Raw genomic sequence first — 14424 nt, forward strand, 5'->3', positions numbered from 1 at the left:
AAAAGGCAAGAAAAAAGATTAATTAGCAATAGTCCTGTAGCATGTAGCACTTAGCATATTAGCCCTTGGTGAGAGAAGGCACTTGCAGCTAGGACGAGACAGCAATCAAGGACCCAGGCAGAACTGCATGGCTAGACAGATCACAACTTACATCTGCTCTTAACTAAAAGTAAAGACGTATGAAACAGCCATATGGAAGCCTACTTCTTTGTGAGCTACTTTAGAAAATAAAATTTAAAATCAGTTTGAGCAGAGTAGCCTGTGGAGGTGGATAATGCTGCTCCCAGAAGCCAGAGTTGGTTAGAGAAAAAGTTCAATGTGAGAGGAGCTACTTGTTTGTAGGAAGGCTGCCAAGGCTCCCAAAACAAAACAGGCTATGGCTGATACTTGTGGTTGTCCACCAGAACTAGATAGCAAGATGCTACAGATGAAGGCATGAACATACTATGGTGGTGGCACACTGAGAAATCAAGCCAGAACTGAGCTAGAAGTCTCCTCTCTGCTTTCTAGATATCTTAGGGCAGGAAAGTGCTCAGGAGACTGCTGGAGGAGAAAAATCCTCAGTGGTTTTAGCCAGCAGTAAACCCAATAAGCTCCAAAACTTTTCAGACAGGAAAATGTTTCCAGCGGTACAATAGAGGCATGAACATTATGGGAGTAACCAACTGCTCTCTGATTGCATTTAGGGCCCACTCCGTAGGAGGGGATTTATGCATGGTAATGAAAACCTAGCCAAACGCTTATGGCAAGGAAAGTCATAAGCTATAAGAAGGAATCCACTACTGTTGTTTCACTAAATGGGTATGTTGTGCTCATCAAATTACCTTGTGTCTATGTTTATGCCCAAAGGCCAGTGTTTCTCTCGCCTTTGCACAGAGAAGCTTCTTTTCGTAGGCCGGTGGTAGTGACTACTAGGGAGACACAAACACCACCAAAGCGCTGAGAGTCAGTGATTACAGAGGGCTCAGCACTAATTGGGGCAGCTCTGTCGTGTCCTCCGATGCTCAGGGAACAATGTGAAAGAGGAGGAAGAAAAGACTATCAGAGAGAGGATGGGGAAGAGTGCTGATGGACACAGTCTTGCAGACATGAAGTAGCCATTGCATCCATGACCTCAGTGAGCGGGGTCACCAATACAAGGTGTGCACAGCATTGGGGCCCATGACCTCAGTGAGCGTAGGTGCCTAAACAAGGAGTGCACAGTATGGGCCTGTGACCTCAGTGAGTGTTGTCACCTATGCAAGGAGTGTGCAGTATTGGGCCCGTGACCTCAGTGAACGTAGTCACCTACACAAGGAGTGTGCAGTATTGGGCCCATGTCCTCAGTGAGCGTAGTCACCTACACAAGGAGTGTGCAGTATTGGGCCCGTGACCTCAGTGAGTGTTGTCACCTACACAAGGGGTGTGCAGTATTGGGCCCATGACCTCAGAGAGCGTAGACACCTACACAAGGGATGTGCATTATTGGGCCCGTGACCTCTGTGAGTGTAGTCACTGATCCAAGCAGTGTGCAGTATAGGGACCGTGACCTCAGTGAGCATAGTCACCTACATAAGGGTGTGCAGTATTGGGTCGTGACCTCAGTGAGCGTAGTCACCTACACAAGGGGTGTGCAGTATTGGGTCGTGACCTCAGTGAGCGTAGTCACCTACACAAGGGGTGTGCAGTATTGGGCCCGTGACCTCAGTGAGCGTAGTCACCTACACAACGGGTGTGCAGTATTGGGTCGTGACCTCAGTGAGCGTAGTCACCTACACAAGGGGTGTGCAGTATTGGGCCATGACCTCAGTGAGCATAGTCACCTCCACAAGGGGTGTGCAGTATTGGGCCCGTGTCCTCAGTGAGCGTAGTCACCTACACAAGGAGTGTGCAGTATTGGGCCCGTGACCTCAGTGAGCGTAGTCACCTACACAAGGGGTGTGCAGTATTGGGCCCATGACCTCAGTGAGTGTAGTCACCTACACAAGGGGTGTGCAGTATTGGGCCATGACCTCAGTGAGCATAGTCACCTACACAAGGAGTGCGCAGTAGTGGGCCATGACCTCAGTGAGCGTAGTCACCGATCCAAGCAGTGCGCAGTAGTGGGCCCGTGACCTCAGTGAGCGTAGTCACCTACACAAGAGGTGTGCAGTATTGGGCCCGTGACCTCAGTGAGCGTAGTCACCGATCCAAGCAGTACGCAGTATTGGGCCTGTTACCTCAGTGAGCATAGTCACCTACACAAGGGGTGTGCAGGATTGGGCCATGACCTCAGTGAGCGTAGTCACCTACACAAGGAGTGTGTAGTATTGGGTCGTGACCTCAGTGAGCATAGTCACCTACACAAGGAGTGTGCCGTATTGGGCCCGTGACCTCAGTGACCGTAGTCACCTACACAATGGGTGTGCAGTATTGGGTCGTGACCTCAGTGAGCGTAGTCACCTACACAAGGGGTGTGCAGTATTGGGCCGTGACCTCAGTGAGCGTAGTCACCTACACAAGGAGTGTGCAGTGTTGGGCCTGTGACCTCATTGAGCGTAGTCACCTTCACAAGGGGTGTGCAGTATTGGGCCATGTCCTCAGTGAGTGTAGTTACCTACACAAGGAGTGTGCAGTATTGGGTCCGTGACCTCATTGAGCATAGTCACCTACACAAGGGGTGTGCAGTATTGGGCCATGACCTCAGTGAGTGTAGTCACTGATCCAAGCAGTGCGCAGTATTGGGCCCGTGACCTCAATGAGCATAGTCACCTACATAAGGGTGTGCAGTATTGGGCCCGTGACCTCAGTGAGCGTAGTCACCTTCACAAGGGGTGTGCAGTATTGGGCCATGACCCCAGTGAGCATAGTCACCTACACAAGGGGTGTGCAGTATTGGGTCGTGACCTCAGTGAGCGTAGTCACCTACACAAGGGGTGTGCAGTATTGGGCCCGTGACCTCAGTGAGCGTAGTCACCTACACAAGGGGTGTGCAGTGTTGGGCCATGTCCTCAGTGAGTGTAGTTACCTACACAAGGAGTGTGCAGTATTGGGCCATGACCTCAGTGAGCATAGTCACCTCCACAAGGGGTGTGCAGTATTGGGCCCGTGACCTCAGTGAGCGTAGTCACCTACACAAGGGGTGTGCAGTATTGGGTCGTGACCTCAGTGAGCATAGTCACCTACACAAGGGGTGTGCAGTATTGGGCCATGACCTCAGTGAGCATAGTCACCTACACAAGGAGTGTGCAGTATTGGCCCATGACCTCAGTGAGCATAGTCACCTACATAAGGAGTGTGCAGTATTGGACCTGTGACCTCAGTGAGCATAGTCACCTACACAATGGGTGTGCAGTATTGGGCCATGTCCTCAGTGAGTGTAGTTACCTACACAAGGAGTGTGCAGTATTGGGCCCGTGACCTCATTGAGCATAGTCACCTACACAAGGGATGTGCAGTATTGGGCCATGACCTCAGTGAGCATAGTCACCTCCACAAGAGCAGATGGAGAGTAAATACAAGAAAAAGTAACAGGAGGGAGTTACAATCAAAATATGTTATTCAAATGTATTAAAAATGTCAACAAGGGCTGGAGAGATGACTTAGCAGTTAAGGTACATGCCTGCAAAGCCTGAGAACCCAGGTTCTATTCTTCAGATCCCACGTAACTCAAGATGCACATGGTGGTGCATGTGTCTGGAGTTCATTTACAGTGTCTAGAAGCCCTGGTGTGCCCATTCTCTCTCTCTCTCTCTCTCTCTCTCTCTCTCTCTCTCTCTCTCTCTCTCCCTCTCTCTCTCTCTCTCTCTCTCTCTCTCTCCCCCCTTCCATTCAGTCTGAAAGTAAAAAATAAATAAAAATTTAAAATATCTTCAAAATGTTCACAAGATATTGTTATTAAAAAATCTTCAGTGCTCGGGGGAAGCAGTTTTGCTTGTGCGTCTGCTCTTCCCCTTGTTGGTGACCAAGTCCAGCGTTGGTCCTACCTTCCTGCACTGACATCCCACGCCAAGTGCCGCAGCCCTCCCAGGAGCTCGCCAGGAATCACCCAGGCCTGCAGCTGTAGATGGGGACTGCCAAATCACCCTGTTGTGGACTGAGCCCTCACTAGGTTCTGGATCTCCCCAGTGTACAGGTGGCCATTGTGGGATTACCCAGTCCCTATAGTGCACGTCCATCCAGTGAATCCCATTTTGTGATGTCATAATCCCCTGTCAATTCTGTTCTTCTAGTGAACCCTGCCTAATATATAGCAGAAACTCTATATAATTATTGACTGTAAGAGTAGAAAAAGGCATAACAGCAAATTGGCTTGTGTGAAATAAACTAGAAATATATAGAAGGGGCTGGAGAGATGGCTCAGAAGTTATAGGCACTTATTTTCAAAGTCTGCAGGGCTGAGTTGAATTTCCCAGCCACCCACATAAAGCTGTATGGAAAGATGTATGGCAGTGTAGCATATGGTGTTTATTTGTAGAAGCAAGAGACCCTGGCACATGTACATGCATACACACACACACACACACACACACACACACACACAGACACAGACTAAATAAATATAAAAAATAATAAAACCAATTTACAATATGTTCATGTCATTCTCAATAGAGGGCTGGAGAGATGGCTTAGAGGTTAAGGTGCTTGCCCGTGAAGCCTAAGAAGGGGGACGGCAGCCAGCCCCCAAAGCAAGGGACCCACTGTGGGTTCCTTTGTCGCCCAGGGCCTGGCCATGGTTCCCCAAAGGTGCCCAGGCAACCAGGATGGGTGAGTACTTGAAAGTAAAAGACTTTCTGGAGGAGTTTTGGTGTGAACAGCTCTCTCAGTTTATTGTCAGGAAAACGGGTTTATAAGCATCTGTGGGGTGGGGGGAGGACCTTAAGGGGATTAGGTGTACCAAGTGCATTTCTGATGCTTAATTCACATATGGGAACATTCATTCCAGCATGTAGGCAATGGCAGGGGGGATTGTCACAGGGGTTCAGGTGATCTAGGTTCTCAGGGGGATGGGCTGTGTGAAAGCTGATAAGGAGTTTCCTAGGCAACTGACCAAAGGTTTCAGGGCTATGGGCAGAGCCTAAGTTCAGGTGTGCTGGGCTCAGAGAGGGAGTGGCCTCCTGCAGTCTGGCAGCTCAGACCCCTCTCCTGAAAGCTCCAGCCTGTGCCTGACACCTAAGGACCCAGGTTCAATTCTCCAATAGCCACATATGCCAGATGCTCAAGAAGGCACATGCACCTGGAGTTCGTTTGCTGTGGCTGGAGACCCTGGTGCACCCATTCTCTCTCCCTCCCTCTCTCTCTCTCTCTTTCTCTCCTTCTCTGTCTCCCTCTTTTTCTCTCCTGTTTCTCTCTTAAATAAATAAATAAATATTATAAAAGTTCTTTATAGAAACTTAGACAATAATAATAGAGGGAGAAGCCACAGCTGATCTGAGTCAGCTCTAACAGAACCAACAGGAGGCATTCCTTCGTGGGATGACTAATGTCTGTGCCACTGACACCATGGGTAGTATTTTCTTCACCCTAGTTAGTAGTAATAATACTCCTTGAACATCTCAGGCATTCATGAACACTAGATACAAAATTTCAAAAACTTATTTGTAAAGTCATTTGTGAGGTTAATTACAGACCAAGGATGAAAAGGCAGTGGATAGATGATCTGATTCCTGATTCTCCACTGGTCATGTATCTCAGTTTTTGGTCATCTGGCATCATGAGTTTGGAACATATCTCATACTCTTGGTCACCTCCTTTGAAGTCTGCAAATATACCTAGAAAGGAAGAAGCCCAAGGTTAATTTCACCTGCCTTAGTATTCTAGACCTTCATGTCTTATGTCACAAGTGAGTTTGAATAACTTAGTCTTACTATTTCAACATGCACACAGATACACAAAGTACACATATGCATGCACAAAGACACAAGATGTATGTATATGCGTATTTCTTATATATATGTATGTACATGGACTTTTTCCATTTTAAGTGTTATGAATGCATTTTACTAATAGATTTGTATAGAATTTACAATGCTAAATTTTATCTAATGTGTTAGATTTACTCATGTCATTAAATATGCAATATATATTCAGATGGAATATCATATTTCTTTATTTATACACACCAAAATTTACTCAACCATGTTCCCAGCTATGGAAATTATGCAATATCTATTTCTTTCTTATTTTATGAGAACGTTAGTAAATATCTCATGATGGAAATTTCTGATATTATGGTCAATGTTTTCTTAAAGGTAGATTTTTAGAAGCTGTATCCCTGAGTCAGTAGAAATAACTAAATCTGTGTAAAATGTGATGCTAATTTGCTTTCCAGACACGGAACAGTAAAGCCCTACCACAGCATCAGAGTTGCTGGTTGTTTTCATTAATGAAAGATGATTAGCTTTCATTGGCAACACTGCTAACACTTTGCTGCTTAGATCACGTCCATTCATCTTCCTTTTCCTTCTTAAAGTCTTGTTTTCATATTCACTCCAGTCCTTTAGCACATTGTCTGAGGTGGCTACTGATCAGTTGTTTTCCAATAGTTGACAAATTATCATTTTAGGAACATTTTTCCATGGTATTGTGAGACATATGTACCATACACAAACTCTGTATGATTCCTATCATCCATTTCCCTGTCATTATATTCCACTAATTTCCAGCTGGGTTTTCTCTGTTGCTGCAGCATTTTGAGAATCACAGCATGAAGATTCTCGTTACTATCATGCTGGACAAGACCCATTCTACTCACTCTGTTAAGATGCATTGGCATTCTAGCTCATAAATACTTTCAAATGTGCGTTTTTCCATTTTTCAGATATACTTTTAAATCTTCCTTCAAGTTTTAAATGAAAATTCTGCATGGAATCTTAAGTGTAATAAAAAAAATAACTGTAAAATACATTGGCTATTATTTATATTGTTAACAATAGTTAGAATTCCCTTTCCAGAAATGGCTTTGTCTGTCTTTTCAGAATTCACATAGTATTTAGTGTATTTGTTATACTGTTGTTAAGGATATTGTTTGCTGATTTTACCTTATCATTGCTATTGTAAGATCTTTGCTCAGTTACATCTTGTAAATGATGATGATTGATGCATAGAAAAACTATTCACTCATTCATGTACGATTTAATCAAATATTGAGCACTTATTAAGTGCCAAGCCATCCATAGACACATTGCTGAACACTTGTCTACTGGGCAAGACACTAGGCTTCAATTAACAACAAACAAAATCATTATCTATTTGTCGATAGACATAAAATCCAATGTGGTTGATTAATATTAGCTTACCAAGAAAGCAAATGAATATATAATATAGGAGTAAGAACAAAGAATAATAGGTAAGTCTTGATATAGGGATCAGGAAATATCTCTACAAAGCTATAATAAACCCTAGCGCAGGGGAATAAGGGGAGTCTGAAAGACAAGAAGTATAGTGAAAGGACTAAAGAAGAGGGAAACCATCTGAATGGCCCAGAGAGGAGAAAGACCTATGGGACTTATGGAAACTAAATGAGATTTGTTGGTGCAAAAGGATAAGGAAGGAATGCGAAATGAGCCTGAAGGAGGTAAAGGGGAGTTGGCTGTTTACCTTTTTATCAATAAATATAATTCATTTATAATCTACATTAATATAGAAACAGGGCTGGAGAGATGGCTTAGCGGTTAAGCACTTGCCTGTGAAGCCTAAGGACCCCGGTTCGAGGCTCGGTTCCCCAGGTCCCACGTTAGCCAGATGCACAAGGGGGCGCACACGTCTGGAGTTCGTTTGCAGAGGCTGGAAGCCCTGGCGTGCCCATTCTCTCTCTCTCCCTCTATCTGTCTTTCTCTCTATGTCTGTGGCTCTCAAATAAATAAATTAAAAAAAAAGAAACAATGTGCACATATATACAAAATATACAAAGGACAGAGGACCCAGGACTTCAATTTCTGTTTCCAGGATTATCCCATACCTTATTGAGTGAGTTTGTTTTACATGGAAATGACAGAAATGCTAGCCCTTTGCTTTTTCCACTTTTAGTATACTATTCAAACATATTGATTTACAATTTAACCAATTCTCTTCCTATAGCCATTTATGTTATTTCCAGTATTTGCCTATTGAAAGCAAAACTACTGTGATCCTTGTACATGGCTGGAGTAGTGTAATTCCTTCATGAATAAGCACAGATACAGTTGGCTATTATAGACATTGTCAAATTCATTTGTTCTTCTACTATATATGAGAGAGACTGTTTCCTCCACAATGTAGGTAGAGTCATATGTTCCTAAATAAGTTTTGGTCATTGGAAATTTTTGGAACAAAAAGTGACATTAAATGCTATGTTACATATTCATAAACAGGGCTGGAGAGATGCCTTAATGGTTAAGGCTCTTGCCTATGAAATCAGAGGACCCAGTTTCGATTCCCCGGTACCCATGTAAACCAGATGCACAAGGGCCACATGCATCTGTAGTTTGTTTGCAGTGGTTAGAGGCCTTGGTATGCCCATTCTCTCTGTATGTCTCCTCTCTCTCTCACTTTTTCTCTCTCTGCTTGCAAATAAACAAATAAAAATTACAAAACACATATTCATAAACAATGTTGTGTTTACTTTTGCTTATTTTAAAACAAAGTCATTTCAATCATACTTCAGGGTTTTTTAAACTTTTTTGTTTTATTTATTTATTTATTTATTTGCAAGCAGAGAGAGAGGGAGAGAGAGAGAGAGAGAGAGAGAGAGGAGATAAATAGAGAGAGAATGGGCTTCCAGGGCTTCTAGCCACTGCAAATGAACTCCAGATGCATGTGACCTCTTGTATATCTGGCCATTTAGTGATAGGTGGCATCCTGGTCTTTCAACAGATTTGTTAAGATGGTTTTGGTCACATATATATATATACAAGTGTGTGTGTGTGACACATGTGCACAGATGTACGGTCCCTGTGTGCTCATGTGGAGAGATCGGAGGAGAACATCTGGTATTATTGTTGAGTGGCCTGTTTTCTCACTCATCTACATATCTCCTTGACTTGGACTCTCGCTCTCAACTGAGAATTTCCATTTTCATGGTCACCAGTGGACCCCTAGTCTTGGCTTCTCACAGGGCTGGGGTCATGGGCAGGGGTATATGTGGCCTTGCCTGCTGCCTATGTGGAGGCTAAGGATGGAGCTCAGGCTATCTCAGGCCCTCAGGCTCACACCAAGCATTCTTCCTGACCGAGAGTGACAGATATGCTTAAGAGCTTGGTTTTCATTTGTGCAAATGTACCATATTGTTATTGGGAAAGCGGACTTCTAGTCATAGAATTTTTAAATTAAAGGATATTGAGTTTTATGAATACTTTTTCCCTCAAATTATAGAATGGTTATGTATTTTTAGTTGTTGGTATGGAAAATTGCATTAGTTGATTTGATAATGTTAAATTATCCTTAAATCCCTGGAAAAATTCAGTGAAGGCAAGAAAGCAAGTTGAATTATCTATTTTTTTTTAAGTTTTTTTTTTTGAGGTAGGTTCTCACTCTAGCCCAGGCCAACCTGGATTTCACTATGCAGTCTCAGGGTGGCCTTGAACTCAAGGTAATCCTCCTACCTCTGCCTCCCAAGTGCTGGGATTAAAGACATGCACCATCACGCCAGGCTAATTATCTTTTGGTGTATATATTAAGGACTTAGGTTGTGATTATTATGTGTTAGAATTTCTATTATCATGAAGAAATTTAACTAATACTTACTAAACCAACTATATCTGTTTTGACATGCCTAGCCAAAGCCAGGTATGGTGACATATGCTTCCATTCTCAGAGCTTGAGAGGCTGAGATGGAAGATTTCAAGTTCAAGGCCAGCATGGACCACAGCAAGACCCTGCCAAACAAGCAAGCATGCATCCCAAGGTTAATTCTAGCCTTACAAAGTAGCTTTGGGGGCTGGAGAAATGGCTTAGCAGTTAAGCCCTTCCCTGTGAAGCCTAAGGATCCTGGTTTGAGGCTAGATTCCCCAGGACCCATGTTAGCCAGATGCACAAGGGGGCACACGCATCTGGAGTTCATTTGCAGTGGCCGCAGGCCCTGTCGTGCCCATTCTCTCTCCCTTTCTATCTGCCTCTGTCTCTCTCACTGTCCATCGCTTTCAAATAAATAAATAAAAGTACACAAAAAAATTTTAAAAAAACAAAGTAGCTTTGGGAGTGTTCCCTATTCTCTATTATCTGGAAGAGATAAAACATTTAAATTATTGATCTCACAGTTGTTTCTAGAGTACTTCAATGAGGCCATCACTGTTTGTTGTGGGAAGGCTGTTAATAATGATTCCATGCATTTATTTTTCTCCTGTCTTTTTAAATCAGTTTTGACAAAGATGCACTTTCAGAAATATCTCAGTTCTCTTTAAGATCTTATTAGCTATTAAAGTTCACAATATGTTTTTTGTTATCTACTAAATTCTTCAGAAACTTTAATTACCCAGTCTCATATTCATAATTTTGGATGCTTGTGACTTTCTCCTTAATAAGCTTATAAAAATAAATCTGTTCTTTGCAGAGAGCAAGCTATTGGTTTTGGTCCCCTTTATCATTATTTTTTATTTTATTATTTGCTGCCCCAATTTTATTATTATTTTTCTTTCTGTATAGTTTGAGTTTATGTTGAGTCTTTTTAAAATTTTGTTTGATTTTGATCAATACTTAAGTTGAATAGCCAGCACATTCCCGTTCAACCTCTCTCCCTCTCTCTCTCTCTCTCTCTCTCTCTATATATATATATATATATATATATATATATATATATATATATATATATAAAGTCACATTCATCACCGAAGCCTTTGTAAACAAAAGCTTCAAATATATATATATATATATATATATATATATATATATATATATATATATATGCACACACATATATATATATATACATATGAAATCACATTCGTCACCAACACCTTTCAAAACATTTTTCCATCAGAATGAGCATTTTCTAGTGGCTCAGAGGGGAGTTAATACAAGAACTTCAGAGTCGGGAGATCCACCTCAATGTGACACAGTGCTTGCTGAGCATGTCCAAGATCCCAAAGTTTGGTTCTCAGTACCTCTCAAAAAACTCAGGCTCCCTTGACCAGTTCCTTTATTGTGATATATTTTCTTTAGTTTTGTTTTTGAGGCATAGTCTCACATTATAGCCCAGGATTGCCTCAAACTTACAACAGTCTTCCAGGGTCCATCTCCTGAGTGCTAGGGTTACAAGCAAGTGAGCTAACACACCCTTTTTCTTTGGAAGATCCTTTCCTTGCATTAGCTATTTTTGACTTTGTTTGGGCACTGGACATGCCTTTAGAGATTATGCTACCCTACGCAGAGCAGACTGCGGTCTAGCTTTAAACTGAAACCATAAAAATATTGAAATTCACACTGTGCTATTCCTTCTTTCCAGAATCTGCCTGATGTTCTTCCCTGGACAGCAATTTGAAAGGGGGCAAATGCATAGTGGGAATTTTTTCCTTCTCAATTTTTTTTTTATTAACAACTTCCATGATTATAAAAAAATATCCCATGGAAATGCCTGCCCTCCCTCCACTTTTCCCTTTGAAACTCCATTCTCCATCATATCCCCTCCTCCTCTCAATCAGTCTCTCTTTTATTTTGATGTCATGATCTTTTCCTCCTATTATGATGGTTTTGTGTAGGTAGTGTCAGACACTGTGAGGTCATGGATATCCAGACCATTTTATGTCTCGGGAGAGCACATTGTAAGAAGTGCTACCCTTCCTTTGGCTCTCACATTCTTTCCACCACCTCTTCCACAATAGACCCTGAGCCTTGGAAGGTGTGATAGAGATATTGATGCTACTAACAGGGTGATGGAAACAGAGACGAAAGAAAGAAGACCTTGTGATATCTTTATCTGAGTTAGTGACAAGATGTGATCTTCCCAAGAGCACCTGAAAGCAGGAATAAATATCAAAACACAGCATGTTCACCATCATGAACACCTTCTTTCCTTTGTGGTTTCTTAACCCCTTCCATCTCCAGCCTATGCAAGACCCAAAACTTTAGCTGATGACAGAGGAAGATGTGATGCAGTAAGGAGTCTCCCTTCCTTTCCTATCTAGGTTTCCAGCCCAGTTTCTTCCACTTCGGAAATAATAACCTTTTAATGTGGGCAGAGGGCTCAAAAAGGACTCTGAAAGGTGATTGATATCTAGATCCAAAGGAAGAGTATGGTTCTACGCACATGGTAAAAACCTCTGCAATGTTATTTGTTTACCTTTGCCTCTAGACCACTGTTGTTCTAACCATCTAACCAGGTTGTGCTTGAATTTTTCTTTTCAGGTCGTGGCCCAGGCCGTGCTATTCGTGTGCATGAACACAGCTGGCGTCTGTATCAGTTACCTGTCAGACCGCGCCCAGCGACAGGCCTTCCTGGAGACAAGGAGGTGTGTGGAGGCCAGGCTGCGCCTGGAGACCGAGAACCAAAGACAGGTACCGTCTGGAAAGGCTGTGTTTCCCATTCACCACTGAGCCAGTCTCTCAGTTCTGCAGACTTTTTCCTCCTCTTCCAAATCCCACTCTTTTTTCTCTCTGGATGCATCCTGATTTGCAAGTGTTCTCTCAAAGTTTAAGTCATGCAATTCCAGAGGCTAAAATAAACTTACAGACCAAAGTTGGTTGGTATTATCCTTCACACTGTTGGCCACAATAAATAAATCATTATAGCCACAAAGTGTTTTTATGACACCTTTAAATAACATATGTATTTGTAACCATGTTCACACTTCTTAAACAATCAACATTTTTATATTTTGCTCTCATTCTTTGAAACTAGAAATTGTTATGATATGGTTATTTCCTGCATACAAATTTAAATTCTACAGTAAACTCATAGAACTTGTCCCTAATTCTTCAGTCTGGTTTCCAGAAGAACTATTGTACAGAAGAAATGTTACAAACTTGACTTGGTGCCTACAATAAGGTATGTGGTAATGGAAACAGGTCAGAAGAGGCAGGGAGGTCAGAGCAATGCATCACTGTTTGGAAAGGCTGAAATAAAGAAATTCTTAGACATCTTGGTTGAGAAGATCATATACAGACTTAAAAAGTAGCATCAGTGTCCAGAATGAAAATTACTTTCAGAGGATGAAGATTTGGTTGTATCATGGCCATTCATATGTTCAAACCCCATGCTTCCCATTGCTTTTGAAAGTAATTGTTAAAGGTAAATATTAGAAATGTGTTGAAAATTTTGCTTTAGAATCAACATATAATCTTCTAAATTTATAGGCTCTTGGGAATTTTGTGCACAATAGATACATCAATAATACCATATCAGCCTTTTATCTTAAAGTTTTGTTTTGTGTCTACTGTAACAGACATACTTGCCATTTTAAAATTCTTGAGCTAATGGTTTGGGAAAACTCAGAGTAGATGTGACAGACTTAGCACATATGGTAAAGGGGGGGAACAAGAGAGCCATCATTTTTCTTCACTATCAATTTGGTGCAATCATTAGGAAGGATGGAACACTGCAGTATATGAATCCAGCTCCATGTGATAAGGGATGCAAAGCACACAAGTTGGGTCTAACTTACTAAGATGCATTGCCCACTCCTATGCACTTGGACGAGACACACAAAAGACCTCCCAGCCAGCAGCTTCTACATCGACATTACAGGCTTCAGAAGAGGAAATTTCTAAGCTAATCCTAAAGCAATTATGGAGCCTCATTAATAGTTTTATTATAGTTTCTCTGAATAGCTCTTAGGATAATTCAGGAAGATGATTTCAAGAAAGAAAGCACTTTGTACAATAGACACAAGTACCTCAGAGGACTGTGTATTATGTTTCTGTGCAAAACAGAGCAGTTGCCAGACTGACACGTCACTCTTTCCATGGGACTTGTGCCAATTCAGAGAATGCTGCCATATTAATAATGCATTCAACTCTTCTCGACACTCTGGCACAAAAAAAAAGAGCTGCACTGTGGCTGAGTTTCCCAGGGTGCCTCTTACGCAGTGCTCATGAAATGTAGAGATAGTGACAGTCATTGCCTCCCGCCCATGAAACATTTCTCATCATTTTTCAATTCTAATGCCAACTGTCTTAGAATCACCTCTGTCTAGTAATTTAACATGGTGCAGGGAATCTTCCACCATCTTCTCTGATATTAATTGATTTTGTTACATGTACATGTGGGTAATATGCGTGCATGTTTGTATAATGTCGGACTATGTGTGCTGGGGGCCAGGTATGTACAAATGTGTGCACATGCATGTGCAGGCCAGAGGTTGATGTGTGTGTCCTCCTCCTTTGTTTCTAGCTTGCTTATTGTGACAGGATTTCTCTGTGAACCCAAAGTATGTTGATCCAGCTAGTCTGGCGATCCAGACTGCACTTGGCATCCACCTGTCTCCACCTCCTGAGTGCTGGGAATAAAAATGTGAGCTGCCACAAACAGCATTGATGTGGGTGATGGAACTCTGA

At 42.2% G+C, this 14424-nt stretch overlaps 1 protein-coding gene across 3 annotated transcripts in view; it reads left to right on the forward strand.

Annotated features, from left to right (window-relative positions):
- Adcy8 (adenylate cyclase 8) overlaps nt 1–14424 on the forward strand; it is a 229597-nt gene that overhangs the window by 43184 nt on the left and 171989 nt on the right. For all 3 annotated transcript variants that reach the window (XM_004656171.3, XM_045143768.1, XM_012948266.2), the window contains exon 2: nt 12277–12426. In XM_004656171.3, coding sequence (XP_004656228.1) covers nt 12277–12426 — 150 coding nt within the window. The remainder of the gene's footprint in view (nt 1–12276; nt 12427–14424) is intronic.

Source organism: Jaculus jaculus, chromosome 2, assembly GCF_020740685.1.
Source record: "Jaculus jaculus isolate mJacJac1 chromosome 2, mJacJac1.mat.Y.cur, whole genome shotgun sequence".
NCBI classification, from domain to species: Eukaryota; Metazoa; Chordata; class Mammalia; order Rodentia; family Dipodidae; genus Jaculus; species Jaculus jaculus.